This window comes from Vombatus ursinus, unplaced genomic scaffold (assembly GCF_900497805.2).
Source record: "Vombatus ursinus unplaced genomic scaffold, bare-nosed wombat genome assembly UNPS02014168.1, whole genome shotgun sequence".
NCBI classification, from domain to species: domain Eukaryota; kingdom Metazoa; phylum Chordata; class Mammalia; order Diprotodontia; family Vombatidae; genus Vombatus; species Vombatus ursinus.
The window spans coordinates 2,219,586-2,247,179 of record NW_020953946.1 but is presented as its reverse complement, the minus strand read 5'-3'; the positions used below and the strand labels follow the sequence as shown (position 1 = coordinate 2,247,179).

Sequence of the window (27,594 nt, the reverse complement as noted above, 5' to 3'; positions counted from 1 at the left end):
GACTTCTCTAATGGACTTAAAAAAAATTTGCAGCATCTCAAAGAGCACAACAGAACACAAAAAGAGGATCATATATTAACCTGAGAATCTTCATTTCATATTGCTTATTTTTTACAAATAATATATTCCACACATTACTTTTAAAACTACCCTGTTTATTTGTGTTTCCTCCTGAACTTTCTTAAGTTGTCTGTATACATTAAAAAAAAGTGTTTGAATGAACTTTTCAGGGGGGGAAGGAGGACATTATTATTATAAATCCACCCTTACCCCATAAATTTTCTCAATTAAAAAACCCTTGTAATAAAGCAAACAAAGCCAAGCAGAACAAATCTACACGATGACCATGTTTGAAAATGTTACTTTTTGTACTTTGAGTCCATCACTTCATTGTTATTAGGTAGGTAAAATATTTCATGATAAATTCTCTGGAAACAGAATGAAAGTTCTTAAGTCTTTCAAACTTGTTTTTCTTTACAGTGTTGTTATCTTTGTATAAATTGTTCTTCTGATTCTGTTTACTCGTATCAGTTCATACTATCCAAGATTCTCTAAAGTTTTTCTTTTGTCATTTTTTTAAGATACCATAATAGTCCACCATTATATTTGTATGTAATGGAATTTGTTTGACCATTTTCCCAATTGATAGGTACCCCCTTAGAGTTTGTTTCTCTTCCACATTCCCCATCTCCTTTTTAGGATCAGGAAGTTGTTTTTACACACTCCAAATTATGAGAAGTAGCAAGTTCTGTTTCCTCACCCACTTCATCCTTTTTTCTTTACTAGTGTATTCATTTTGCCTTTCTGTTTCTTTTCTTTCTTTAAACCCACAGAAAAGAACCAATCCATTCCTAGGACCCAGGACTGTTTTTCCTATTTAAGTCTCTTAAAATCCTTAAAGATATTAAGGTCTTTACGAAACACTTGTTTCTATTCCCCTCATTAGAATGTTCGCACTAGATCATCATACAGCTCATTCCAATTGCTTGAATGAGTTTATCTTTCTAGGTTTCTTTTGACTCTTGTGTTTTCATTTCATGTTCCTACTCAGCATTGGTCTTTTCATCAGACACGCTTGAAAATCCTCTATTTTATTTAAGGTCCATGTCTGTTTGTTTGTTTTTCCTTGCAGAAGTATACTTAGCCTTGAAAAGTAAGTAATTCTAGGTTGCTTTTTAGAATATTGAATTCCAAGATCTCCTTTTATAGTAGAAGCTATTATGTCTTGTGTGATTCTGACTGGTCCTTTGGTGTTTGAACTGTTTATTTTTGGATGCTTGCAGTACTTTTCCTTTGACATGAGAGCCATTCCTAGAACTTTTTTTTGTTTTGTTTTGTTTGTTTTTAATGGGGTCATTGATGGAGTCTTTCTATCTTCATTTTACCCTCTTGTTCTAGTACATGTAAGCAGTTTTCATTTATGATTTTTTTTTTAGGCAGTTGGGGTTAAGTGACTTGCCCAGGGTCACACAGCTAGTAAGTGTCAAGCATTTGGTCTGAGGCTGGATTTGAACTCAGGTCCTCCTGACTTCAGGGCAGGTGCTCTATCCACTGTGCCACCTAGCTGCCCCTATTTATGATTTTTTAAAATATAATGTCTAGGATTAAAAAAAAAAAACAATGTGGTTCTCAGTCTAGTGATTCTTAGATTATCTCTCCTTGTCTTGTTTTTTTAAGTCAGTTTTTCACATCAGATATCTTTTATTTCCTTCTTTTTTTCCGATCTTTTGATTTTGTTCTACTATTTCTTGTGATCTTAAGTCATTAATTTCTTTTTGGTATAATTGTAATATTCAAGGAATATATTTCTTGTATAAAGTTTACCATTTCCTCTTTAGGATGTTTTTTTTCCTTTTCTTTCCTCAAGGGCTTTTATTTTATTATTTTAATCTTTTCATTTCTTCAGTATTCATATATTTCTTGTGAAAAATCTATTTTTACCTTTGAGTCACTGCTTATACTTGTTATAGAGTTTACCATTTACTACTGTTTATTCACCTTTAATTACTAAATTGAGGCTTTGTTCCAGAGCTGGTCTCTATCCCCTCTATTGCACTTTTGGGTGGAGTGATTAGTCCTCCTTGTACTCTCCCTTGGTTCCTTGCATATGGATCTTTTGAAATTCAGAATGCTGAATCTTCATTACTCTCTCTGTCATCTCAGGGTAGGATGTTAGGGACTTAGAATGCTAAGATGTCTTGATGTAAGTTGTGCTCATACAAGTCACTGCCATGCCTGTACCCTCAAGACTTTTAAGGGCTGTGCTGTTGATTTACAACTGTCTTGGGGGAATCTTCTGTTCTTGCTTCCTCTGGAAAAAGAGCCCCGAAAGCTTTGTGTGTCTCTGACCCTTCTCTAGTTTCACCAGGTTGTTTACTAGTTTGTTTTTGTCTATGTTAGCATCGGCTTTTCAGGCAGCCCCCTATTCTTATTGCTTATGGGTCATTGGCAATCTTTGTGCAGTTCTGGGGTGGAAAAAGTCAATAAAAATGTACTTCTTGATCATCAATTGAACTGGTGAGAATTTCAGACTTTTGCTAGAGTAAGTGTTTAGGAGCTGATTAGTCTGCGTTCTTGCCAGCCATCTTGGCAGAAGTCTATTGCATTTGACACTTTTGATCACTTCCTAGATATGCTCTCTTTTCTGGCATTTCATGATACTACTCTTGTTGTTATCCTACTACCTATCTATCCTTTCCTCTGAGCAGTTAGAGAGGGTAGACGGGGAGAAAATAAACCCTAAATGTTTGTTGAAATAGGAAGTCAAGGGAAAATAAACCGATCCTAGGAGGACAAAGATGGTCAGCAGAGTCATAAGCTATAAAAACTCAAGGAAGATGAATAATGACAAAAGAACATTGGATTTGGCAATTATTGTAGAACAGAGATGTCAAACATGTGATTCCCCCCACATCGCTTTCTGAGAGCAGCTGAAAACAGATTAAAATGTAATTGGAAAATAGTTAACAAATAAAAATACAATAAAACATCTATATAATACAGTAAAACACCTATAATATTAATATGTGGTTTTCTATGTATATGGGCCTGCAGGGATACACATGTACAGTTTAGTGGTTCCCATTTTATTGGAATTTGACATCACTGCTCTAGAAAGTCGTTGATGTTTGAATGTGCAGTTTCAGTCGAGTGGTAGGAGTGGAATCCAAGGAGTTAAAGTGGGAGTGAAAGAATGGTTAGAGAGGAAGAGTAAGCATCAAATATGAACAGCTTAAAAAAAGTTTTATTGATGTCCATTGGGTATAACATTCAATGTGATCCTTATATCTCCTTTATCTCTCTCTGGACTGGTTCTTGCACCCCAACCTGCCATTTTCCCTTCAAAACTTCCATGTTACTATTGAGGGCACCACTATCATACCAGTGCTTCAGGCTTGTAACTGAGGTGTCATCCTTAACTCCTCACTATTTCTCACTCCCCTCCACCCATATCACTCTTTTGCCATTACCTGTCAATTTTGCCTTTGTAACATCTATAGAATATCCCCCCCATCTTTCCCCCCCTTGTCTGATACTGCTACTACTCTGGCCCAGGCTCTCAGTCTCCTCACATTTGGATTATTACAGTAACATGTTGGTTGGTGTGCTTTGACACAAGTCTCTCTCCATTCCAGGCCATCTTCAACTCAGCTGCCAAAATGATTTTTTTAAAGCTCAGGTCTGACCTTGTCACCCCCCCCCCCCCCCCCATATTCAGTAAACTCCAGTGGTTCCCTGTCACCTCCAGAATCAAATTAAAAAAAAAAAATCTGTTGGCATTTAAAGCCTTCCCCATTGTTTCAGTCTTCTTACACCTTACACCCCACAACATACTCTTCCATCCAATGACATTGGCCTTCTTGCTGTTCTTTGAATGAGGCAGTTTCCAGTTCAGAGCCTTTTTCGTGCTTTTCCATATGCCTAGAATTTCTTCTTCCTTATTTCTGCCTTCTGACTTTTCCAGCTTCTTTCAAGTTCCAACTAAAATTCACTTTCTAGTGCCTTCATTCAGTTGATTATTTCCTGCTTATCTTGTGTATAGCCTGTTTGCATATAGTTGTTTTTATATTTTATCCTCCTATGAGATTGTGAGCCCCTTGAGGGCAGAGACTGCCTTTTCTTGTATCCCCAGCACTAAGCACTTAGTAAATGATTATTGATTAACTGAATAGGGCTGGTCATTACCATGGTCACTTGACTCCTTCTTGTACTTTTTCTGAAGGTCCATAGATAACCTTGGTATGATGGGAAAGAACCAAGCCAGTAGTAAGAGAGAAATAAATAATACATGAATGAGAGGGATGCCTTTGAGAGCAATTTCTTGATATCTGAGGCAATGAGATCAAAGGTGTAAAGCAGAAGTCTTAGTGATTATTAGGGTTTATGCTTGACTAACTCACTGTGACTAGAGGGAAGATTGATATTGAGAAGATTTGAGTAATGGAGGAGTAAGGTTAAGGAAATGAATGTTAGATGGTCTTAATATCCTAAATGAAGTAGCATTCTCAATCATCTGTTAAGTGTGGAAGGTAAGGGTGGAATTGGTGGTGAGAGAAGGAAATATTTCGAACTATTACTAAAGGTGAAAGGGAAAATTATTTGATCTGTGATTTCATTTTTGTAGAATTCTGGGTACATGGTATTGCAGTTGCAGAAATAATAGAAGCAATGTAGGAACTGGTTTTGTGACACGATCTATTGGTGTCTGAGTTTGCTCTTTATGGCATTCTCCCTGCTTTTCAGTCTTTTTCTTTTTCCCAAATACATTTTAACAGGATACTCCCGTTGCCATGCAGGTAATAATCACTTTCTCTTCAACCTGTAAACTTAGTCGTTTTCCTAGAGCACTGAAAGGTTAAGTGACTATCTTGGTGTCATCCAGCCAATATGCGGCCAAGGCAGGACTTAACCACATCTTCCTGGCTTTGAGATCAAAGCTGTGGGGGCAAGGTAAACCAAGCCAGAGTAGGGGAGGAGGAACAATGAAATAGTAATGGTTCAAGGGACCGTTGAACCTTCAACCATTATTAAGCTGAAGTTTGAGTTTAATATGAGTAAAAGAAGGATAGGAAGTCATGTTCAAAAAGTAGCCTTAATAGTTCTGGAGAACTTAAAACTCTACCATCTCCAGGGTCTATAGATTGTCTGTAGCCTGGAGTCCCTCTTAGAGATGAAGTTTTAAGAAACAGTGAGAACTAAGGTGTGACCATATTGGTGTGTGTGGTTGAAGTGGAGTAGAAAAGGAGTTCATTGAAGTTGAGTAGGTTAAAGAATTGAGAGGTCATGTTGCTAGAGGGACCTTCAACATCAGTGCTGGAGCATCTAAAGATGATGGTAGGGGTGAGATAGAAAGATTGAGATCCAGGTATTAAGCTCCGTAAGATGGGTGAAAGTTCAGTAAAGAGCAGAAACAAGGATGAGGAGGGAGTGGAACAAACTGAATGGACTTCAGAAAGAGGAAAAGTCGTCATTCTGGGAGAGCAGTACATACAAAAGACTCCCTCATTGTTTCCTTTGTTCAGTCACAATTCTGACAAAGACTTGACAAATGATTTGAGTGCACCTTGAAAGAAGAAAATTCATTGAAGGATGATAATAGACAATTCTAGGTCTAGAAACAGCAGTAGAAAACATACTATCCACCTCTAAGGAATGTCCTGAAGGAGGAGAATTGCTGAGATAATGGAAGTATAGGAACTGATTTGTGGCATGTGGTCTCGTAGAATTTTAGTTTGATCATTGTAGTCTTTCCTCTGCCTTCCAGTCTTTTTCTTTTCTCCAAGTGTCTATAATAGGGGAAAATCCTCCCTGGATTTACTTGTTCTCTAATTGCCAGTGGCTGAAGAAAGGAAGTGAATAAATTGAAAACAACCTTAGCCACTATTTCATAAACTGTTTTGGGGGTTCTAATTAATAGTAAGGACATCAGGAAAAAAACACTTCTAAGTAAAAAATCCTGTATCCAGAACAGGATTGATGATCTTTGCCACAAACCTGCCCCTCCTCTGAACTCTGTTTCTGTTGAGAGCACAAGCTTCTTTCCAGCTGACCAAGTACTCAACCTCAGACTCATTCTCAGTTTCTCACTTTCCTTCATCTTATGTATCCAGTCAGTTGCCAAATCTTGTTGACTCTACCTTCACATCTCTCTCTTTATCTGTAACTTTCTTTCTATTCACCACCCCAGTTCAGGTCTGTGATTAGTTTGGTTGACCTCATTACCTGTTGCCTGGACTGTTACAGTAGTCTCCAGTCTCTGCCTTTCCTGTCTCTCTTGTACTGTCCATCATTTACTAAGCTGACAGTGATTTTTCTAAAGAACAACTTTGCCTGTGTTAGTTCCCTACTTAATGAACTCCAGTGGCTCTCTTTTCTCTAGGACCAAATATGTATTCTTTTAGCATTTAAAGCCCTCCAGAATCTAGTTCCAGTCAGATTCCAGTTTTCCTGTTTTGTTATAGATTACTCCGTTTAAGTACCAAATTTGCCTTCTTTGTCTTAAACAACATTCCATCTGCCATAACCATACCTTTGCACAGGCTCTCCCTCATTTCTGGACTGCAGTTCCTTCTTACATATATGCCCCTTAGAATCTGTTATTTTCCTCTAATATTCAGTTCAAACACCACCTCTTACATGAAGCATTTCCTTATTCTCCTGCAGTTTGTAAGGCCTTCCCCCCCAAATTTATCTCATATTTATTTTGTGTATACTTGTCTTTATATATGTTATCTCTCCCTGTAGAATGTAAGCTCCACTGGGGCAGGGACTGTTTCACCTTTATCTTTATCCTTAGTACAGTGCATGCCATTTAATAAATGCTTGTTGGTTGATTGACTGTACGTCTTTCAACTTCAGTTTCCTCATCCATAATATGAGCAGAGCAGATAATCTTAGGTTCCTTCTAGCTTTAACATTCTATGATCTAGTGAGTATTTCTAGTTGTTATCAAGTGAGTATGTGGGCTTCATGTTTCACTTTCATTTTCTCTTGCCTGCAGGTATTACTACCTGCAGGAATTTGTTACAGACCACATGTTGTTGACTTGTAAAGGGGAAAAATGGCATCCATTGTACTGTTATCGCAGCTCTCTGATAGGAACTGATGATGATGCAGAAAGCACAATAGCAAGTAGTTTTAGAGAATGGCCTCCACCTGACAGATCAAAAGTCTTTGCCACGAAGAGAAAATTTTCTGATGGTACGTATGACACCTGTCTTTGTCATATTCATGTTACTCATGACCTCAGGCAGCTTAGTTGGGTGTTTTAGATGGTAAACCTTCATTCTAGTCTGTATTATTTAACACCACAAGATGAAAATACCTTTTGGTATTTTCTTTTTTTAGTTACATTTATTTTGACACAAAATATACTAACCAGCAAATCAACTCCCTTTACAAAGTACATTCCCTGAAAAAAAAAGTTATTAACAAAAAAAGAGGGAAATGTATGATAACGTTTATAATATGTTGCTATCATTGACAATGGTATTTGACCAGGATTTTGCTTCTCCATGTCAACTTTATTTATATTACCATAGTATTATGTATTTAGTTATTTTGACTCTGCTTTCTTCATTTTGTGTCACTTCATGGAAGTCTTCCTAGGTTCCTCTGAATCCTTACTAGCTATGTGACCTTGGGCAAATCAGCTAACTCTGTTTGCCTCAGTTTCCTCATCTGTAAAATGAGCACCTAACTCCCAGGGTTCTTGTGAAGATCAAATGAGATAATATTTGTAAAGTGCTTAGCACCAGTGCTTGGCACACAGCTATTGTTGTTGTTGTAGTTGTTGTAGTTGTTGTTACTATTAGCATCATCATCATCATCATTGTTCCTTATGGTACAATAATATTGCATCATTATCTCACTTTCTGATTTGGCCAGCCATTTTCTAATCATTAGACATATTTTACTTCCGGTTTTGTATTATTACAAACAACACTGCTATCAACATTTTTTAAATGTAGGGCTTTTTTTACATGGATAATTTGTTATATACCAACCCTCTTGGTGTGTAGAGTAATTTGCTCCTTGAAAATTGCGTTTCTTGTTTGTGCATATTTCAGCCTCCTTGGAATAGAGTCAGTGGTTATGAACATTTCTGTTGTTTTCTTACATAATTCTTGCTTGTTTTCCAGATTGGTTCAACCGATTTGCAGTTACACAAGCAATGAATTTTACTGTGATTGTCTTTCCACAGTCCCTCCAACAATGAGTTTTCCCATCATTTACATTCTATTTTTTTAGGTTCATGCTTAATTTATTGGTTTTTTCTTTCTCTTTAAATCAGAGATAAAAATTTTCCTGTAAGGATTGCTTTAGTTATATCCAAATTTTGGAATTTTTTGTGTCATTAATCCTTTTTTTAATTGTTGCTGGTTCTTAATTGTTAGCTATTTCATGTCTGTGATTTATTCTTTAATCCATTCTTTTTTAAAATAAATTTTTATTGATTTCTTTTGTTTTTACATTACCAAAATTTCTCCCAATATCCTTTTCATTCCCCCCTCCCAGAAAGCCCATCCTCTATAACAAATAATTTTTCCTTTAAAGAAAACAGAAAGAAAATGAGGAAGAAAAGAAAAACTGGAAATATATGTAGTGTTCAGTACCTGTGGATTTTCCACTTCTGCAGGGGACTCATTCTTTAAGATATCATTATTTAACATCTGCTTAAGACAATATTATTTGTATTTTCTCCTTTTGATTATACTTTTGTGTCTTGTAGTTTATAATTGATATTTCATATCTTTAGTGAATTTCTTTTCAGATTTTAATGATTTGTTTCTTCACTTTTATAAGAAAAAAACCCAGAATTTACTTTTTGTTTTGGTTTGTTTTTTTCATATTCTGATACATTGTATTTAAGGATGTAAGTATTTGCTACTTTTCATAATTCTAGGGACTGTGCCCTTTGGCCACTCTTCTGTTAGTTCCTGTTTTATGTTTAAATTTCCTTTGTCTTTACCATGAAATGACTAATAGGTTTTTCTTTTCTGATGGCCAAAATTGGAACCCACCACAAATATTCATTTCTTTATTTATATGAGTTATTTGTTCCCTAGGATATGCTAATTTTTTTGTGTAGGTGCCATGTGATGCTGAAAAATATGTTTAAAATTTCTATTCAATACTTGCTTGAAAGTCTCATCTATGTTTCAAACACATTCTGTTTAGATCTCTATTTTTCTTATTTATCATTCATTTTTTAGATTTCTCTAACTCTGAAAGAGGCATGTTGAATTCCCAAAAGATTTTTTTATTTTGTATGTCTTTTTGTAATTTATTTATCTTTTCCTCTAAGTACTAAGATGTTATATCATTTAATGCATATGTTTTAATTATTGCAATTTTTTATTGTGTCTATAAGCATAATATATAATTTCCTTCCTCTCTTATCTATTTTTATTATTACTTTCTGAGACATGATTGCCACTCCTACTTTTTAAAATTAAAACCGTTCTAACTCCAGCACCTTATTTTAACTCTCTATGAATCTTTTTACTTTAAATGTTTCTTATTTATGTCATTTTGTTGGATTTTGGTCTCTAATCCATTCTGCTTATTATATCTAAATCTTTTTCTTTGCTTGGGGGTTTTTTTGAACAAGGTTTTCTCATTCATATTCATGGTTGCAATTAAAGTTTGTTTAACTCTTCTGTCAAATCTTGTTATAATTTTTCTTTTTTTCCCTTTTTTGAAAGAGAAGTAGCATGGCTACTAGAGGGATGGCCTGGAAGTCAGAAGTCTCATCTATCTCCCTTCCTGTCTCAGTACTCTAACAACTCTTTAGGATCATAACTGAGAAAAGTTAACAACTGCATTGGTATACGGAGTTTCCTCACCTGGGAGTACCCTAAACTAGTGAAATCACTGGTTCAGCCCCTATTTCTGTCCCTTTTTGGAGGCAGGGGAGGAAGAAGAAAAAAATGAGCATTAGATATCTGCAGCCTGTCATCCTTCCTTTGCCTTCTTTTATCTATACTTAAATCATTGTTTTTTGGGTTTTTTTTAACCTCTCTCCTCCTTTTGTGTGAGTAACCAGAAGGCTTCCTCAGCTTTCTTTTGTTTGAGACATTCCCTTCTTTAATATCCCTTGTATCCCAGTCTAATTTCCTGCCTTTCTTAATCCTACTTTTACTACTTCTTTTTTCCTTCATTTTTGACCCAGAAAAGGTACAACTCATGAGATTCCATTTTATCCTCTGGAGGATTACTCAATTTTGTAAGATAAATCATTCTTAAGAAAAAGGAATTTTTATTAATTTTTCAGTTATTATCTCTTTGCAGATGAATCTCAGATTTCTTTATCCTCTTCTAACCTCTTTCCTGACCTCTAGTCTCCCACCTCCAGGTTGGAGATGTCCAAACTTGATGTCCCATAGACATCTTTAACTTAGCATGTCCAAAGCTGAACTCATTATCTTTGACTTCAAACTCTTCTGAACTTCTTTGTCCTTGTTGGAAGCACCACCATTCTCTCACTCATCCAGCTCACAATTTTGGTGATATCCTCAACTCCTCACTGTCTCTCATACTGTTTTTGAAGGCCTATTGATTCTGCTTTTTCAAATTCTCTGTTATATGCATCTTCTTCTCCTGTGACATTGCAAACATCCCTGGTGTAGTTTTATCACCTCACCCATGGACTATTGCAGTAGCTTTCTTCCTTTGCCAATAATGGAATATAATTAGAAAAAGATTGCACTTGAAATGCAGATCTGTTATATATAATCTGCTATTCCTTTTTACCATATAATAAAGTTATCATATAATTTTCTTTTTTTTCCACCCCGCCCTAGAGATAGGGTGGAGTATGTATATGTGTAAATAGATACAAATATGATATAAATATAATAATATAAATATTACATATAGCTTATATATGTGTAAAATCTTTCTATACATCTATTTATCAGTTCTTTCTCTGGATGCAGATAACATCTTCCTTCATACATCCTTTATAAGTTCGTTTGGGTATTTGTAATAGTTCTCGTTTCTGCTCTTTCCACTCTTCATCATTTTGTGCAAGTCTTTACATGTTTTTCTAAGATCATTGAGCTCATCATTTCTCGTAGCACAGTAGAAATCTATCACAATTACATACCACAACTTGTTCAGCCATTCCCCAGTTGATGTGCATCCCTGTCATTTCCAGGTTTTCTAGTACCACAAAGAGAGCTGCTGTAAACATTTTATAACATATAGGTTCTTTTCCTTCTTCCCTAATCATCCACCTAGTAGTGGTATTGCTGGGTCAAAAATAGCCTTCTTTTTGATCTCCTTGCTCAGATCTTTCCCCACTCCAGTCTTCCCCTTAGAGTGGTTTTCATAAAGAGCAAGTCTGAACATGTCACCACCTTTCTCCCTTCTCCTGATCCTTTCCCCCTCCCTCATCCTCTATATTTTAGTGGCTCCCTAGTATCTCCCAGATCAAGTATAGAAGTCCACTGTTTAGCTTTTAAAGACCTTCATTAACCTGGTTCCTTCTTACCTTATACTTCTTATACTTTACTTTTCTGCATGTACTATACTCTGTGATCCAGTGACACTGTCCTAGTTGCCTTTTCTCATCCTGGAAAGATGTATAATCTCCTGATTCTGTCCATTTTTACTGGCTGTCCCTCATGGGAATGTTCTCCTTCTTTGTTTCCACTTTCATGCTTCTTTGACTTCTTTCAAGTCTCAGCTAAAATCCTACTTTTTTTTTTTAAGAAACCTTTCCCAGGCCTTTAATGCTAGTGAGATTATTCTCATTTATCTTGTATTATTTTGTTTGTACATTGTTGTTGGCATGTTCCTTTCCCACTAGATTATGAACTCCTTGAGGGCAGGGATGATTTTTGCCTTTTTTTTTTTGGTATCCCCAGCACTTAGAATAATAGTTCAGTACTCTTTAAGAACTTTAAAAAATTTTTGATGTCTTGATATCTTATCCTGGCTATCACCCTTTTTTGATGGTGTGTAGGCCAAGAGGCATCTTGGTTGGTGTTTCTTAGTAAGCAATCAGTCTCTTCTTCTCTGCTTGAAATATTCTTTACTTGAATTTTGAGTTCTGGATTTTGGCAGTCAAATTTCTCAGTAAATTGCAACCCTGGTTCCTCTCTGATGTTGTCCTGTTAATTTATTGATCTTTATTGTGCTTGCTAGTATTTCTGGGTAATTTTATTTCTTAAAATATTGTATTTTTTTCTTCATTCTATCGCATTTGTTTTGGCATGTCTTTTTCTGGAAGACCAGTGATTCTCAAATTTTCTCTTAGAGCCCTGTTTCCTCCTCACTTGTTTTTGATTTGTATTCTTAAAATTTTGCTGTCTTTTGATATTGCCGTGATAATTTTTGTAACATTTAAAAATTTTTTTAGTTCTATCTCCTACATTCTTTTTTTAGAGTGTCTGCATTATAAAGTTTTTTCAGGCTTCTGTTTTAATCCATCAGTTAACCACAATAAAATATAAGCTTCTTCAGGGCAGGAAATGTTTTATTTTTCTCTTTGTATAGTCTTACCCATATTAGGTACTTAATAGATACTTTTTGAATTCATTAATCAGTCATTCTGTTTTATTTCTGAAATTTTTTATTAAGAGCAGTTTCACCCCTTAACTCCTCATTTTCTTCTTTTATTAGGTTTTCCAACTATTCTTGAGGTTCTTATGATCAATTGATTCTTGTTTATGGGGTATTAGTTATAATTATTTCAGAATTAGTTTCTTCTAGATATTTTTTCCTTGGCATTCTCATAATTCATAGTATTTGTCATTGTGTTAGGACTTTTTTGTTTTTTTGGCAGTTTGTTTTCTTTGGCTCTCTGCAGATTCTCATATGGGAATTTCTTTTATTTCTCCTCTTTTAGTTGTTATTCTTCCCTGTTGTTTGGCACAATTTCTAGCTAATATGAGGTAATGAGGGATACCTTGGCTTGTAACATCCTTTCACTCGCATACTCTTCTAGAAGCATTGTAGTAAAAAAAAGAAAAGTTTTGGTTTAGGATTAGTGAGTTCCAGTTTGACTCTTTGCACTGTCCTCACTCTGTATGACCTTGGGCAAATCATTTATCCTCACTGGCCTCCAACTTCTTTATTTTGCTTAGACCCAGGAAGGTTGTGACTGGTCTGAGGTTACAAGTTTTAAGTAGCAAAAATGGAATTTGAACTTAGGACTTCTGAGTGTAAAGACAGTCCCCACTCTACCATGTTGTAAAATGAGGGGATGGACCAGACAGCCATCTGAGGAACAATCCTGAGTCCTTGGGTATTTTATTCCAACCATATAAGTTTTTTTTTTTAACCCTTATAAAATAGAAAATGAACAGAAGGCAGTAAAGGTAATACAGGACTGTTGACATTTATTAACTATATAGTTATTATTTTGAACCTTTTTTTTCCCCAGTACAACAAAATGTAAATTTCTGTTAGTATTGTTTACTGACTTTGGTTTCTTTATATTTAGATATCTACTGTTCATATAGCAGAAAATAAGGCTTGGATGTAATTTTAATTTTGTTAATTTTAACTTATTTTTTAAACAGACTAGTTTGGTGTGTAAATCCCAGCTACCCTTTGTGTTGGACATATTTTAAAATATTCTGAATGGGAAAAAGTGAGGCATTTTGCAGAGTTCAAAACTTAAATTCTGATGGTATGGTATGAATAGAAAGAGTACTGGACTTGTAATTAACATTTAGAAATTCAAGGCTTGACTTTATCACTTAACTAACTGTGTAGGCTTCAGGGTAAGTCTCTGAGCTTCATTTTTCTTACCTGTAACATGGGGTCATTAATACTAGTATTGCCTATCTCATAGGGATGTTTATATGGATTAAGTGAGCTAATTATATAAGCATTATTTAAATTATAAAGTACTATACTTTAATAGATTATGACAGCATAACATGTCATAATCTTTAATACCAAATTCCAGGGTTCCTAAGTCAGTGAAGTCAGGTTAATATCAGTGAACATTAATAATGAAGTAATCATCAAAGTATCTCTTTCAAGAAATGAAATTTTTGCATGCAGAGTCTTCTAAGGAAGCTATGTGGTTGCTGTTCTTGTAATACCACAGTTTCTGTAGAATTGATATCCATTGATTCTTCAGTGGGTCTGCAGTCTTATTATGGATACTACCTCCACCAACGCATATTGTAACCTACCCGTACCTTCTTATGCTGTGTGACTCCTCTACATCCTGTAAATCCTCCACAGGGTTCTGTGTAAAATTCTGGTGGTCATCTTTTAGATCCATTGACATTGTGCAAATATCAGTACGTGTGCTGTCAATTGATTACCCTTGACTCTTAACTATCTGCTTGGCTCACCTTCTTTTCTGGTCATAAAGCTTTGATGATAACTTTTTTTGCTTTATTCTTCCTTGGTAATATGTTGCATACTCCTTTTGTTTATCATTATTTTTGGGGGGTGTAATTTTATTTTTTTCAATTAACAAAACTATTTTCTCTTCTTTGCACCTTCTTCCTTGATTGAAAAATCATAAAACCAAAACATAGCCCTAAAACAAATATGCCTAGTCACATTGGCAATGCCCAAATATTGTATGTTTTAATCTTCATCCTAAATCTGTCACCTTTTTGTCAGGAGTTGAGGTAGCATGTTTCATCATGGATCCTCAGAAAATTGTGGTTGATCACTATGTTGATCCAGATTCTTAAGTTTTTAAAAATTATTTGTCTTTATACTGTTTTTTATGTGTAAGTTCTTCTCTTAGTTCTGCTTACTTCATTCTCTGTCAGTTTATACAAGTTTTCCCAGAAACTATTCCCTTTATTATTTCTTATAGTCCAGTAGTATTCCATTATATTCATATGCCATAATTTGTTTAGCCATTCCCCAATTTATGGGCACCCCTTAGTTTCCAGTTCTTTGCCACCGCATAGAAAGCTGCTATAAATATTTTTGTACATATGGGTCCTCTTATCTTAATTTTTGTGGTATAGATCTAGTAGTGGTATTACTGGGTCAAAAGATATGCACAACTTAGTAAATTTTGGGACACAGTTTCAAATTGCTTTTCAGAATGGCAGTAACAATTCACAGTTCCACTAATAGTGCATCAATGTTACCATCTTGATGTAGCCCAATCTGATGGATGTGAGGTGGAAACCTCAGAGTTGTTTTAACTTGGATTTTCCTAGTTACTAGTGATTTGGGAGACCTGCAACATTAATTCTTCAGAGACTCGTCCTCCAAGATTGCAAACATATAGCACCCATGGAATAGTCTGCATATATAAAAATCATATTGGATTTCTTGAAAGTGGTAACTTAGATGACTGGTTCATTATTAATATTCGCTAAGGCATTAAATAGGAAGATTTATACTCAAATCTATTTGTTACCATCATGTAGGATTTCCACAATAGATGATTTTTCAGGTGCTGTTGTATGTGACATTATACTAACTGCATGAAACCCTGAAATGTTATACAACCTCCTAAATAAGCTCCATAACCACTCAAAAGAGTTTGGCCTAACTATCCACATAGGAAAAACAAAACAAAGTGGGTGAAGAATGTTTGCTACCCAAATGAGTATGCAGTTGGATAAGCAACTTATAGATCTGGTCCATAATTCCAAATATCTTAGTCATTGTTTATTGATAATGGGATGAGCGTCAAATTTAATATGAGTAAAGCATATAGATATATATATATATAGATATATAGATTGCCTTTTGGGAATAACTCAATGCCTTTAGTAACCCTAAGTTCCTTGGAACAAATGTTCATCTTTTAAAACTCAGATTATTTATAGAGCTAAAAATAAAACATACATTATTCTCAAGCTTACCCACAAGACACTTGTACTATTGTTTGCTTGCACTTTTTATGTACAAGTATGACCAGGTTACATCAGAGGGTGAGAGGGGAGTACTACTGCAAGATATCCACCAAATGTTCTGGTTCTCTGCTGGAATAGTTCTAGCAGCAACCAGAAACATATTCCCTAATATCTCAGAATTGATGTCATTTATATACTTACCCAAACTCCGAACTCAGTTAAGAGCGTAGTTACTTTTCTGTAAACTGAAGTAAGAGGTCCAGTAGTAAGGGACACCATAATTAACTCCTTTTACTCACCCATTAGTCCTTAATTCTTGCTTTCCTGTTTTTGCATTGTCAACAAAGTCTCGGCCACTCACCTACTGATACCTTTATAAAAAGGTTAACAAGGTGAACTGGTGTCCACAGTCTGGTGTCTACCCAAATTTTTAGGAGCTGATTTGAAGTATAGTACTAAGCTTACCAAAAAAAAAAAAAAATTATAATCTGGAGTTGTCTCTCATCCCAGAGAGCCATCTCCTATAACAGTATTTTTGAGAGAAAAAAAGTTCAAGACAAAAACAAAAATCAGCAAAAGCAATCAGTATATTTAAAGATCTGAAAGTATTTGTAGTGCACCATACTCTTGGACCTCCCATTTCTGCAGTACAGTGGACTGTGGGTTTCTTCTTGTGTCTCTTCTTTGGCATCATGCTTGTTCTTTATAATTTTGAAACATTAATTTTTTAAAAATGAGTGTTAATTGTTGTCTTCTGTTTCTTACATCATCATGGTTACCCCAAGTATTTCTCCCAGTGTCTCTTCCAAATAGATATACAATATAACAAATATTTTAGAGAGGGAAAGGAATCAGCACAACTAATACATTGAAGAAAATCTGAAAATATATGCTATGTGTAACATCTATGCCTCTCCCACCTCCGTGAAGGGATGAGTTGGAGATAACGTCTCATATTTCATCATTCCAGTCCTGCTTGATCTTTATAATTTTGTTACATTTGCTTATGATTTTTTGGTGTATAATTGTTCTTTCTTTTTCCGTAGTTGTAGTTACCGTGTATATTGTTTTCTCGGCTCTGCTTAATTTGCTCTTCATCAGTTCATGTAGATCCTTTCATTCTTCTGTATGTTCAACCCATACATCATTTGTTACAGCACAGTAATATGCCCTTACATTTATGTGCCATGATTTCTTTAGCCATTCTCCAATTGATGGTCATATACTGTGTTTCCAATTCTTTGCTATCATTGAAACTGCTACTATAAATATTTTGGAGTATTTGTAGCTTTCTTCTTATGGATGGCTTCCTTAGGGTAGAAGCGTCGTAATGGAGTCTCTGGTTCAAAGATTATAGACATTAGTATATTTGTATAATTCCAAATTGCTTTCCAAAATGGTCATATCATTTCACAGCTCTACCGACAGTGTATTAGCATGCCTATCATTCCACAACCCTGCAACATGGACTATCAGCATTTTTTGTCATTTTGCCAGTTTGCAGTGTGTGAAGTGAAACCTCAGGGTTATTTTGATTTGTGTATTTCTTATTTGTAATTTGGATGTATGGTTGTAAATACTTTGCAGTTCTTTTAAGAACAGTTTGTTCTTATTGGGGAATGAAATAATCACTTTTGATTTGTGTTTCTTTCATTTACATTGCTGTTGTTATTGCGTACATGATTTTCTTGCCTCTTCTAACTTAACAGGTTGTACAGATCTTTCCATTATTCTCTGTATTCATCATATTGGTAGTTTGTTATATCATATATTCCATTACTTTCATTAACCATGGTTTCTTTAGCTGTTTCCTGGTGATGGTTTTCTGCTTTGCTTCCAGTGCATTACCATTCCAAAAAGAGCTGCTGATACATTTTTTTGGTATATATGGGAATTTTCACCTTAACAGTGGTGACCTTGTGGTATAAGCCTCCTTTCTTGCATTCTTTCCTCTGTGCCATGGATTGTTTTATTTTTAACCAGCATTTCATTCTCTCTGTTTTTATAGAGTGGACCAGGGTAGTCTGGTGGTTTAGGTCTGAGACTGGAATAAAATGAGATACTTAGAGATTTTTAAACATTTAACAAAAGGGGGCTTAGTTAGCCCTAGCAGGGGAAGCACATTCATAGCAAGGAAAGGATATTCATGGAGGATGCAGCTTGGATTTGGCTGAGTATAGCTCTTCTGTGCCTGGTGTTTGTCATTCTGTTGGTCTACAATCAGAAATCTGAACAAAAAGTTCCAGTCCCTTGTTTTCTGGATATTTTGTACACTAGTGACCAAGAAGCTGCAACTACTGAGTCGATTAAATCTGGAGGGCATTTAAAATACCTTCCAAAGAAAAGCTAATCTGTGCTTCATTGGTCAGGAGCATTGCATATTGTTCCTACCACATCAGTCAGCTTTCTTGGCACGCCAAGACTGTTTTCATATTAAACTCTTCCTTGTCTAGGGAAAGTTTTCTTTTCTAAAAATAAAAGACCTAGCATTGTTGTGATGCAGCTTCCTTACTTAACTCAGATCTCCATGAAGTCATAGGGAGATTAAGCATAATTCTGTTATAACAGAATCTTGTGTCTTGGCTTCCCTTACCTCTAGTTTACTTTGGATACTCTCCTTTTCACTTAGTACATCCTAATAAAAGATGTAGTAATGGGAGTTCAAGAGTCTCAGGGTGAAATGGAAAGCCAGGACTAGGTCCTAAGTCTTTCTGTTTTAACTGTGTTGAGTCAAGTTGCCTTACTTCATTGCTCGGAAGCCATACCATAACTATTTCCAATTTGGTTGGCTTTGCATGTCCCATTTTGCTTTGGTTTTCTGTACCTTTGACATTTCCTTTCTTTCTATTTGCTTATAGGGAACATAGTGGATATTTCACTTCCTGGGAGCTCAAGGCAACCAACGGATTTACAGTCAGATTCACAGCTTTCCTATTTCTCATGGAAAAGTAAAACAATGCATTCAGAAGAGAACACTGGGGGTGAGGCGAGCCCCGCAGTGCAAGACAAAACACTCAGGTAAGGGGGAGATATATCTCAAATGGCTTTCCTCTTACCATATTGAGTTGGACCTTCTGTGTGCTTGTGGAAAATGTGCTAATTGTTGTGCCCTAGCCCAGCTTGTGATACAAGAGGATTTTGAAGTATAGTACTAAGCTTACCAAAAAAGAAAAAAAAATCTGGAGTTGTTTCTCATTTCATCTCTCCTCTCAAGAGGATACAATCTTCTTGAAGATGTTTTTTTTTAGTAATTTAGGAAATAATCCATTAACCTCAGGGAATATTTTATGTATTATTTTTGGCCACTCGGAAAGCATATCTCTGTTTGTTACATAATAATAAAATATCCCATCAGTTATATTGGTGAGGAGGGCAACACTGCATATCCAGAAGAGTGTCTGCCTTATTCCAGGCTTGCAGCACTTGGAACACAGAGGAGGAAACCTGTGATGTGTAGACTCTTATGATTAGCTAAGGGACTTTAGAATTAATTTAGTCCAGCTTCCTACCCAGTGTAGGAATCATTTCTTACAGACTGACCCAGCGGTTAGTCCAATTTGTTCTGTGAAGTTTGGATTCAGTCAAAGGGCCGCACTTAAGGGCCTAGAGGGAACACACATTGCCTTGAAGCCATAGGTCCACCCCTGGACTAACCACTGCTCGAATACCTTCAGTGTGCTTCCTCACAAGATAGTTATTTGTTTGTTTTTTGACAGCTTTTGGAACTGGGAAAATATAAATTCTTTGTAGTGAAGTAAATCTGATTTCTTATAGCTTTCAGCAATAAGTTGATTTTATCTGTTTTGAATCAGATAGTAAAAAAAGCCCACAATACAAATTGTATTATAGATTAAATAATCAACATCAGGGATCACCTGAGTCAATACCTGAATAGCCTGGACTATTTAGTCACTGCTTAGCCACTGAAACATTGTTCCCAAAGTAAAAAGGTACCTTTGTTTAAGATCTACATTGGAACCTCACTGGAAAGCTTATTGTTTAATTTGAGGATATATAAGGTATCTTAGAGTAACCTAGGTTTGAGGCCAGATTAACTATGGGAAGGTCTTCATGGGGATGGGAGTAGAGGAAATGGGCCATTAGAAATAGTTTTTTACTTGCTTGAAATTTAAATATAAAATAAGTTTATTTAGTACTTAGAAATTTCTTTCCAGAAGGTAATGTGAGTGTATTCCTAGAGCTATTAGTTCATTTATATTGTTTTCCACTTAGTATTGAGGCATTGTGCTCACTGTACTGACCTAAGATAAAAGCTCAGATCTTGCGCCACCTATTACCAGGAGAATGGGGTTATTGTATTTTCTTCCTTCCTAACTTCTTGTGGTGGGTGATAAGGATACTTAGAGCAGGTGAGGGATCTTTGGCTGCTGGAATTGTTTGGGGTGTCTAGCTGCTAAGCAGTGTGTTGCTTAGACAGAGGTTTTAGCACCCCTAGCTGAAAGGCTTTTTGTTTTTATGTGATGCTGTAAATTTCTGGTGAAATTGGGATAAAGGAGTCAGTGGTGCTGCCTTCCTTGGCAGAGTTAGAAAATTTAACATTAAGCATTAGGGGTCCCTAGCACCAATGAAGACCAAAATAAATTCCCTTATATAGAGATGGTAAATCCACAGGAACCAGGAAAGGAGAAAAGTGAACTTTCCTGAAATGCTACTAATTTTGTAGATGACATTTCATTGAATTAAAATTTATGTACTGGTTCACAATTTCCTGTTGAAACATGTGGATAACATGTCCTCTCTCTCTTTGTTAAAATCTTTTAAAAAATAAAATCCAGGCCTACTTCTTACAAATTAAAAAAAAAAAGTATGCTATTTTCTTTAAAAGAAACATAAATATTTATGCCAAACTCCTCCCAGGAATCCAAGGTTTTTATGTCTTCACTCTGTTATCAGGGAAGGGGATGACCTAGATAGAGGTCATGGTCTGAGACCAAAGTGTTCCATTTTTACAGGATGGGAGACTCACCTGACATCCTGCCTGAAGGACAAACAGAGGACCTCAGTGAAGACATTGATGTGCTTGAAACAGATGAGGTAACTGATTAGGTTGTGAACTTTTCAAAGCCTGACCAGATTCTTTTGAGTATTTGAGAAGTTTGTGGGCCTTAGAGCTGTTGCTTCTTACTTTTTCATTCTCTGCCTTAGGGTAAGTGCCAGCAGGCTCCTTTTCTGTCAAGGTCACAATAGTGAATCTTTTAGGCTTTATTTGTCTTTCATGGACAACTTTACTCCTAGTTCTCACATGTCTCTTTTGCCAAGTTGTTGGTTGTAAACATTTCATAGGAAGGTTTACTAAAAAGAAAAGGGAATGAGCTTTGCCTCCTGAGCTATTCATGGATGTAAAATGTGGTAACAGAAGAGGGGACAGCTATATTTAGCAGGGAAACACAACATTTCAATTCCACAAAAATCTTCAATGTCTGATCTTGTAGAGGTGACCCACGATTTTTTAAAGTGGAAACCTGTAAAACTGTTTATCACTATGTGCCTGTATTTGCAATAAACTAAACAGTGTACATAGAGGTAGTTTGGTAACAGAGTGGAATAGAGTGGACCTGGAATCAGGAAGAACAGAGTTCAAATCCAGCCTTAGACATTAACTTGTCTAGTTGTATGACCTCGAGCAAGTGACTTAGACTTCTTTTTGCCTCAAGTTCCCTCCTCTGTGAAATGGGGATAATAATAGCATTCACATCCCAGCCAACACCTAATGTAATACTTTACATTCCGTATATGTTTGATGAATTATTTGTTGAATTGAAAACTAAGTCATTGTTACTCTGGTTTGTCATGTTTGTCTCCATGATAAGGATGTGAAATTAGTGCTAGATAATTTTAGTCTTTTTTGCATTAGCTGGACTTCTCTAAGAAATGTTATTCTCATGGTCTTTAATCCATTTCCCAGTTTTCAGATTTGAAAGTATTTCAAAACAAGTTAGTCCACAGCAGATATAACTGCATGAAATATTTCTCATCTTTGTCTTTTTTTCTAATTTCATGTTTAATTTGACCTTTGATGATCCATGAATTAATCAACTATTTGATTGTACCTAGATAGGTGATTCTGAAATGAATAGTAATCTGTCAAGAAATAGTCTATTTCCGTTTTCATGATGTTGTTAAATGTTTCTCACTTTCAGTACCTGTAAACCCTCTTCTTAGGAAATAACTTACATGTATATGGTACTCTAAACGAGGTTGGTAATATAAGGATTATGATCACCATTTTATAGACGAGGAAATTGAGGCTCTTGTTGGTTAAGCGGTTTTTCCATAATCAAACAGTTAAATATATGAAATTTGAACTCAGACTTTTTGATTCCAAATCCAACACTATCTATACCATATAACCCTGCTGCTTCTTCAGAATGTGTTCACTACATACAGAAATCTGTGCTATACATCACATTATTTTAAAGGTTCTCGGCGATTGATTTTAAATACTTTTATAACAAACCTTTCACCATCAAAGGCAAATAGTGACTACATTTGGATAATAATATCAGTCCCATATGTGTCTATAGAGAAGTTAGAAATAGCACTAAAGAGAAGACAGGAAAAGCAATTAGACTTGAGCATGTATTCACAGAGTAGATTGGTGTTGAAGAAGAGAAGGTGTTGAAGAATCTATTCACAATGTGATAAGTCTGGAAGAGATGTGAGGAAAAACAGATTTCAGCTCTTCCCCTTTCTTCCCTCTCTGCCCCGCTAAAGGCTTGAGAAAACATCAGCAGCTGCTAATCTGAACGCCTACTTTTCTAGATGTACCAAATTTTAAGGGGAATAATCTATATCTGCTCCCGGGCATCTTTGATGAGAGTATTAAGGAAGAGACAAGGCTTTGTCAAATGTTATTTATGATTGATCACATCTTTGTCAGCACACAATTACCTGCTTGTTGTTGGTTATTTTATTTTTCTCTCTCTCTTTTTTTTAAAGGCAATTAGGGCTAAGTGACTTGCCCAAGGTCACACAGCTAGTATCAAGTGTTTGGTCTGAGGTTGGATTTGAATTCAGGTCCTCCTGACTTGAGAGCCAGTGCTCTATCCATTGCGCCACCTACCTGCCCTGGTGGCTAAGTTCTGAAGGGCTTTAAGTCCAACAGAGGAGTTTGTATTTGATCCTAGAGGTAACAGGCAGCCTTATGAATGTCTCTTTGGATGGATTGGAAAGAGGAGAGAGACTTGAGTCAGAGAGACTAGTTAGGAGGCCAATTTAGTTAATAATAGTGCATGTAAAGGGTGTTAAGTCCCTGAACTAGGATGGTGGTTGTGTGAGTGGAGAGAAGGGATGAGAGATGTTAGAGAGGTGGTATCAACAGGATCTGGCATCTTATTAGATTATGCAGGGTGAAGGAAAGTGAGTAGTTAAGGATGATTCGATTAGGGGAATAAAGGGGGGGGGATGGGGAGCAGACAGTTCTGTTTTGGACATGCTGAATTTGAGATGCTGATTTTTAAGAGATATGTGCTCATAAAAGGTACACTGTCCTGGAAGAGCAACAGAGGCCCAAGTTGATGATTGATTCTCCAAGCTGGGTGTTCATAAGTTGGACTCCATAAACTTAAAAAAAAAATGACAATTGTATTATAATTCAGTAATTCGTTTATGATTAATTTGTTTTGTAATCCTGTTTTTTATACATTTAAAAGCATCATTCTGAGAAGGGGTACATGGGCTTTGCCATTGCTAAAGCAATTTGTGATCGAAAAAAGGTGAAGATCCCTTGCCCTGAGGGTGGTGAGGTCCTGTTTGCAAATGACATCTCTGTTAAACCAAGTTTCCGAACCTTGTTCATCAAGATGTGTCTTGGACAATGTCAGGGTGGGTTGCCTTAAAGAAATTGCAAAGTTCTTTTAATGATCTCAAACCTCTCCCAGAAAAAAATGTTAATCTCTTAAAGACTGTTACTCCCCCAGCATTTTGTTTGATGGGGAGTCAAGAAACATTACTGTCTCTAAAGAATTAAAATGAGTATTACCCAGAAGGCAGTAAAGAGGTACATGGTAGATGTGGGGTAGAGATGCCATCAAAGAAATGTATATTTGAAAAAGACCGTGGGCTGACTACATAGCAAGAGCCAGAGACAACCTGTCCAAAGCTGATGTGCTCTGCTGGCATCCTCACAGTATCTGGAGAAAGCAAAGAACCCCTACCCCTCAGTAAAAATATAGGAGGACGAAGACAAGGGCCTGAACACCGGAGGAGCAGTATGGATGGGTTTGCATCATCAGAAGGAGTATCTACACCAATGATACTGGAGATCTATTTGAGGTTTTGGGTACATACGCTGACAAGTTCTGTCATCAACATTCAGGAGGGTGGCTAAGTCTTTATAGCATAATAGTGCAAGTTATTGCAGTCATCATCTAGCAGGTTCCTTAAGGTGGATATTTTTTTAAATTCCTTAGTCCTAATGTTGTCAGACACCTGCAGGGTCTCCCTGGAAGTAAAAATAATCTTACTAGTGACATTTGCATTAGCATATACAAACATTCATATTTACAGTTGTCTAAGGTGATAATATTTTTTAAAATACTTTGAACCTAACAAATTATATAGTATGGGTCCATTCTGGAGTCTAAGCAAAATTGTTTAGACCTCTTCATGTAATGATCTCATCTGTAACCTGATCTTGTGACATGGACCACAATAAAATGAGGCTTACTTTTGTTTTGTAAAGACTTTTCATTTTACTGTTTACTTTATCATTAATCTTAGTCACTTTTTTTTTTTGTAGGGAAACTTATGAAAAAGCTGGAAAAGTTGTGAAGATCAAAAACTGCTCTTTCTGCGGAGGCAACAAAAACATTTTGATTTTTTCAGACTTTCACATGGACAAGTGGAAACAGCAACTTTATGAAGTGGGACTGTCACTGGATCCTGGACCATTGTGCTCTTTGGGCTCTTGAAGTTTCAGGTCCAAAGAATAGTAAATTCCCTCAGAATTTACTCCAGGGTAGCCTTTCACCTACCTTGGCTTATTTTATGTACAGGCATACCATGCCTAAAGTTTATTTTTTCAGTGAAAACATAAGTTGAAATGACATCTTGACAGAACAGTACCATGGGTGATAAATGGAACAGTATTACTGTTTTTATGGGTATTTATAAAAAAATACAGAAGATATTGGTTATATTAAGAATGTTATTCAAAAATCACATTTATTAAGCAGAGCCCCCTTTTTAACAGTATCAGTTACTATTATTAAATTTCAATTCAGTAGGTAGAATTCAGAAATGACAACCTAAAGGAGAGAGTCTCTATTCCCGTCTCCTCTTTTCATTCTTTAAATGACTAAGCAGTAGATTAACTATTTTTGAAGGAAAACAAAACCAGAAATCTGCCTTATTACCATTGTGTATGGGAAAACTTATGGTGGTTTCAATTCAACCAATATTTATTTAATACCTTTATACAAACTACATAAACCAGACAAAAATGAAAGAAAGCATTGAGACACTTAAGGAGTTTATATTCTACCCTCATGTTCTATAGCATGCACACAAAAAAAGAATGAAGTATTTTAGGTGAGAGAAAGAGAGAGAGCTCTGACCCATGCCTGAAATTTTAGCTGGAAGGATTTCTTCACAAAGCATCCAGGTATCCAGGGCTGTTTTTTTTTTCTTCTTCATGTTTTACTTGTGGATTATAACTTCAAACAGTTTGTTTCATTTACATTTTTTTCCCTTTATTTGATGGAAAGGCAAGACATGACTGTCTCTGCACTTTCTTGTTTTTAAAAACAAACCACAGTTCTTATGGGTGATGGTAGACATGTTTTTGTGATCCTTTTTGTGATTAAGTTGTTCTATAATCATCATAAAATATTTATCAAGTGCCTGTTATATACTAGGTGCTTATAACAGACCAGTGGGAAAAAATGAAACATTTAAGCTACCTTGACTTGACTTTTTGAGTATATGCCTAGTGAACTATATATATGTCATTCAAGGACCAATCTAGCTAAGGTCAGAAGGGTTCATAATTAAGATGTGGTCCCCACTTGAATTCATTTCAGCCACAGTAACTAATTATTAAAGACCATTTATTAAGGGTTGCCATCTACATTTGTTGAGGGAGCATTTATATAACATGATAAAATAATGGATTCTGGAACTATAGAAAAACCAGGCAGGCCAGACTTATTACACTATGGAAAGGGTAAAGTACTCCTTGTAAGTACCCCCATCACATTGGAAGCACTTAAAAATGAATGACTTGTTTGTTGTATTAAGGGCTTCTATGCATATTTCCAGATATTGGGCTCCATTTCATACCTTTACGATATGACTCCCAGGAGCAGTGAGGAAGCAGCTTATCAACAAATGCAAAGTTTATCTATACTTTGTTAGTGTGAAAACAGTGTTCTGCATTTGTAGAGTCTTTATCTCTTTAGTTTGTTGTGCCAAAATATTGTGTTCCTATCCCTAATGCTCTCCCCCATAAAAAAAGTGAGTGTGTGTGTGTGTAATATTTAAAGCAACAAGACAGCTGCTGGATTAGTGACCATATGACTCATTGCCTTAACTATAGGGAGAATAAATTTAGAAGATACAGAGGGATAATAAATTTAGAAGATATAGCTATTTGGTATTTCTCATCAAAGAGATTGTTCCCCTGTCTTCATTGGATGCACAGAGAATTATTCATTCTTTTGCATACAGGAACATAAATGGATTGGTTTGATCTGGATGAATTTGATCAGTTGTCATGTGGCATAGTTACTTTTCTTGTGAATTTATGGTTACTATTAAGTTTCCTGCCGGCAGTACAGGAAAGTAATCCATAATGGTGTGTTCCAAAATGAAGTTTACCCTTGGTAGATGCTCTTTTAATGAACAAGTAAATAGTATTTTCTGACAGTGTGTGTTAATGTGGGGAAGTATACCATTGTTTTTTTCAAGTTTCAAGGATCTGATGAGATCCTTAAGGAAAATAGATGGCCTTAACAGGCCCCAATCATACATTTCCTATGTGCTATTTGAAATAAAAAAGCCAGCAAAAAGGTGACATAGAGCTATCCTCAGACTGGTCTTCTAAGTCTGCATGGTTGTAAAAGAGTGTTGGCAAGACTTTAAAGTTTAAACCACATTCAGAGAAATGTGATGTTTTGAGGTGTTAGGGTTGAGAGATTATGTGGTGAAAGCTTGAAAGGAGTTTAGAACATTGTCGGCTAATAGTTGCAAGGGCTGTGTTTCTGTTGCTTTAACATGCATTTACTACTTGGCTATCTTTATTTGCCAACTCTTTGCTCCTAAAGTCAGTACAAGCCAGAGGTTAGTGGCAGAGTATATGCTTTCCTGATGTAATTGGTTTGGTTTGTTGCATTTAGGATCATCATAAATGTAACAAAAATCAGTAATCATCTTTAAGTTTAACATCTAAGGTTTTCCACAGGAAATTAAAATGGAGGATTCTGGTTTTGGTGCCAAGATGTTTTCCCAAAAAAATTGTGTTAAACTCTACCCAGTGTTAATATTTACATGTAAAGCTATGAGATGTGTCCAGAAACAGCAAAATACTTTGCTGCATGTAGGCATACCTGTGGTAATATTACAACAAATGGATACATGAATGAAAATCTTTAAATGCTTTATTTGAAAATACAAACATGATTTTTAAACATTTTTAAACTGATCTACACAGCAAACAAAAATAACTTTACATCTTTTTGTACATTTTACATGAAAACGTTCAAATAAACTTGCTGAAGACGTTCTATACCCAAATTCTTTGTGTACTGTTATGTACATTTCAAGGCACTACAAC

General features: G+C 35.8%; 1 protein-coding gene across 6 annotated transcripts in view; it reads left to right on the top strand.

Annotated features, from left to right (window-relative positions):
• LOC114041161 (cohesin subunit SA-2-like) overlaps window positions 1-27,548 on the top strand; it is a 122,911-nt gene extending 95,363 nt beyond the window's left edge. For 5 of the 6 annotated variants that reach the window (XM_027859454.1, XM_027859455.1, XM_027859456.1 and 2 more), the window contains exons 30-33: window positions 7,001-7,200; window positions 18,659-18,818; window positions 20,774-20,855; window positions 24,562-27,548. In XM_027859454.1, the coding sequence (XP_027715255.1) occupies window positions 7,001-7,200; window positions 18,659-18,818; window positions 20,774-20,855; window positions 24,562-24,573 (454 nt within the window). In that variant the 3' untranslated portion in view covers window positions 24,574-27,548. Of the gene's footprint in view, window positions 1-7,000; window positions 7,201-18,658; window positions 18,819-20,773; window positions 20,856-24,561 lie in introns of those variants that run through there. The other variant, XR_003568889.1, reaches the window with a different exon arrangement.
• The last annotated feature ends 46 nt before the right edge of the window (window positions 27,549-27,594 follow it).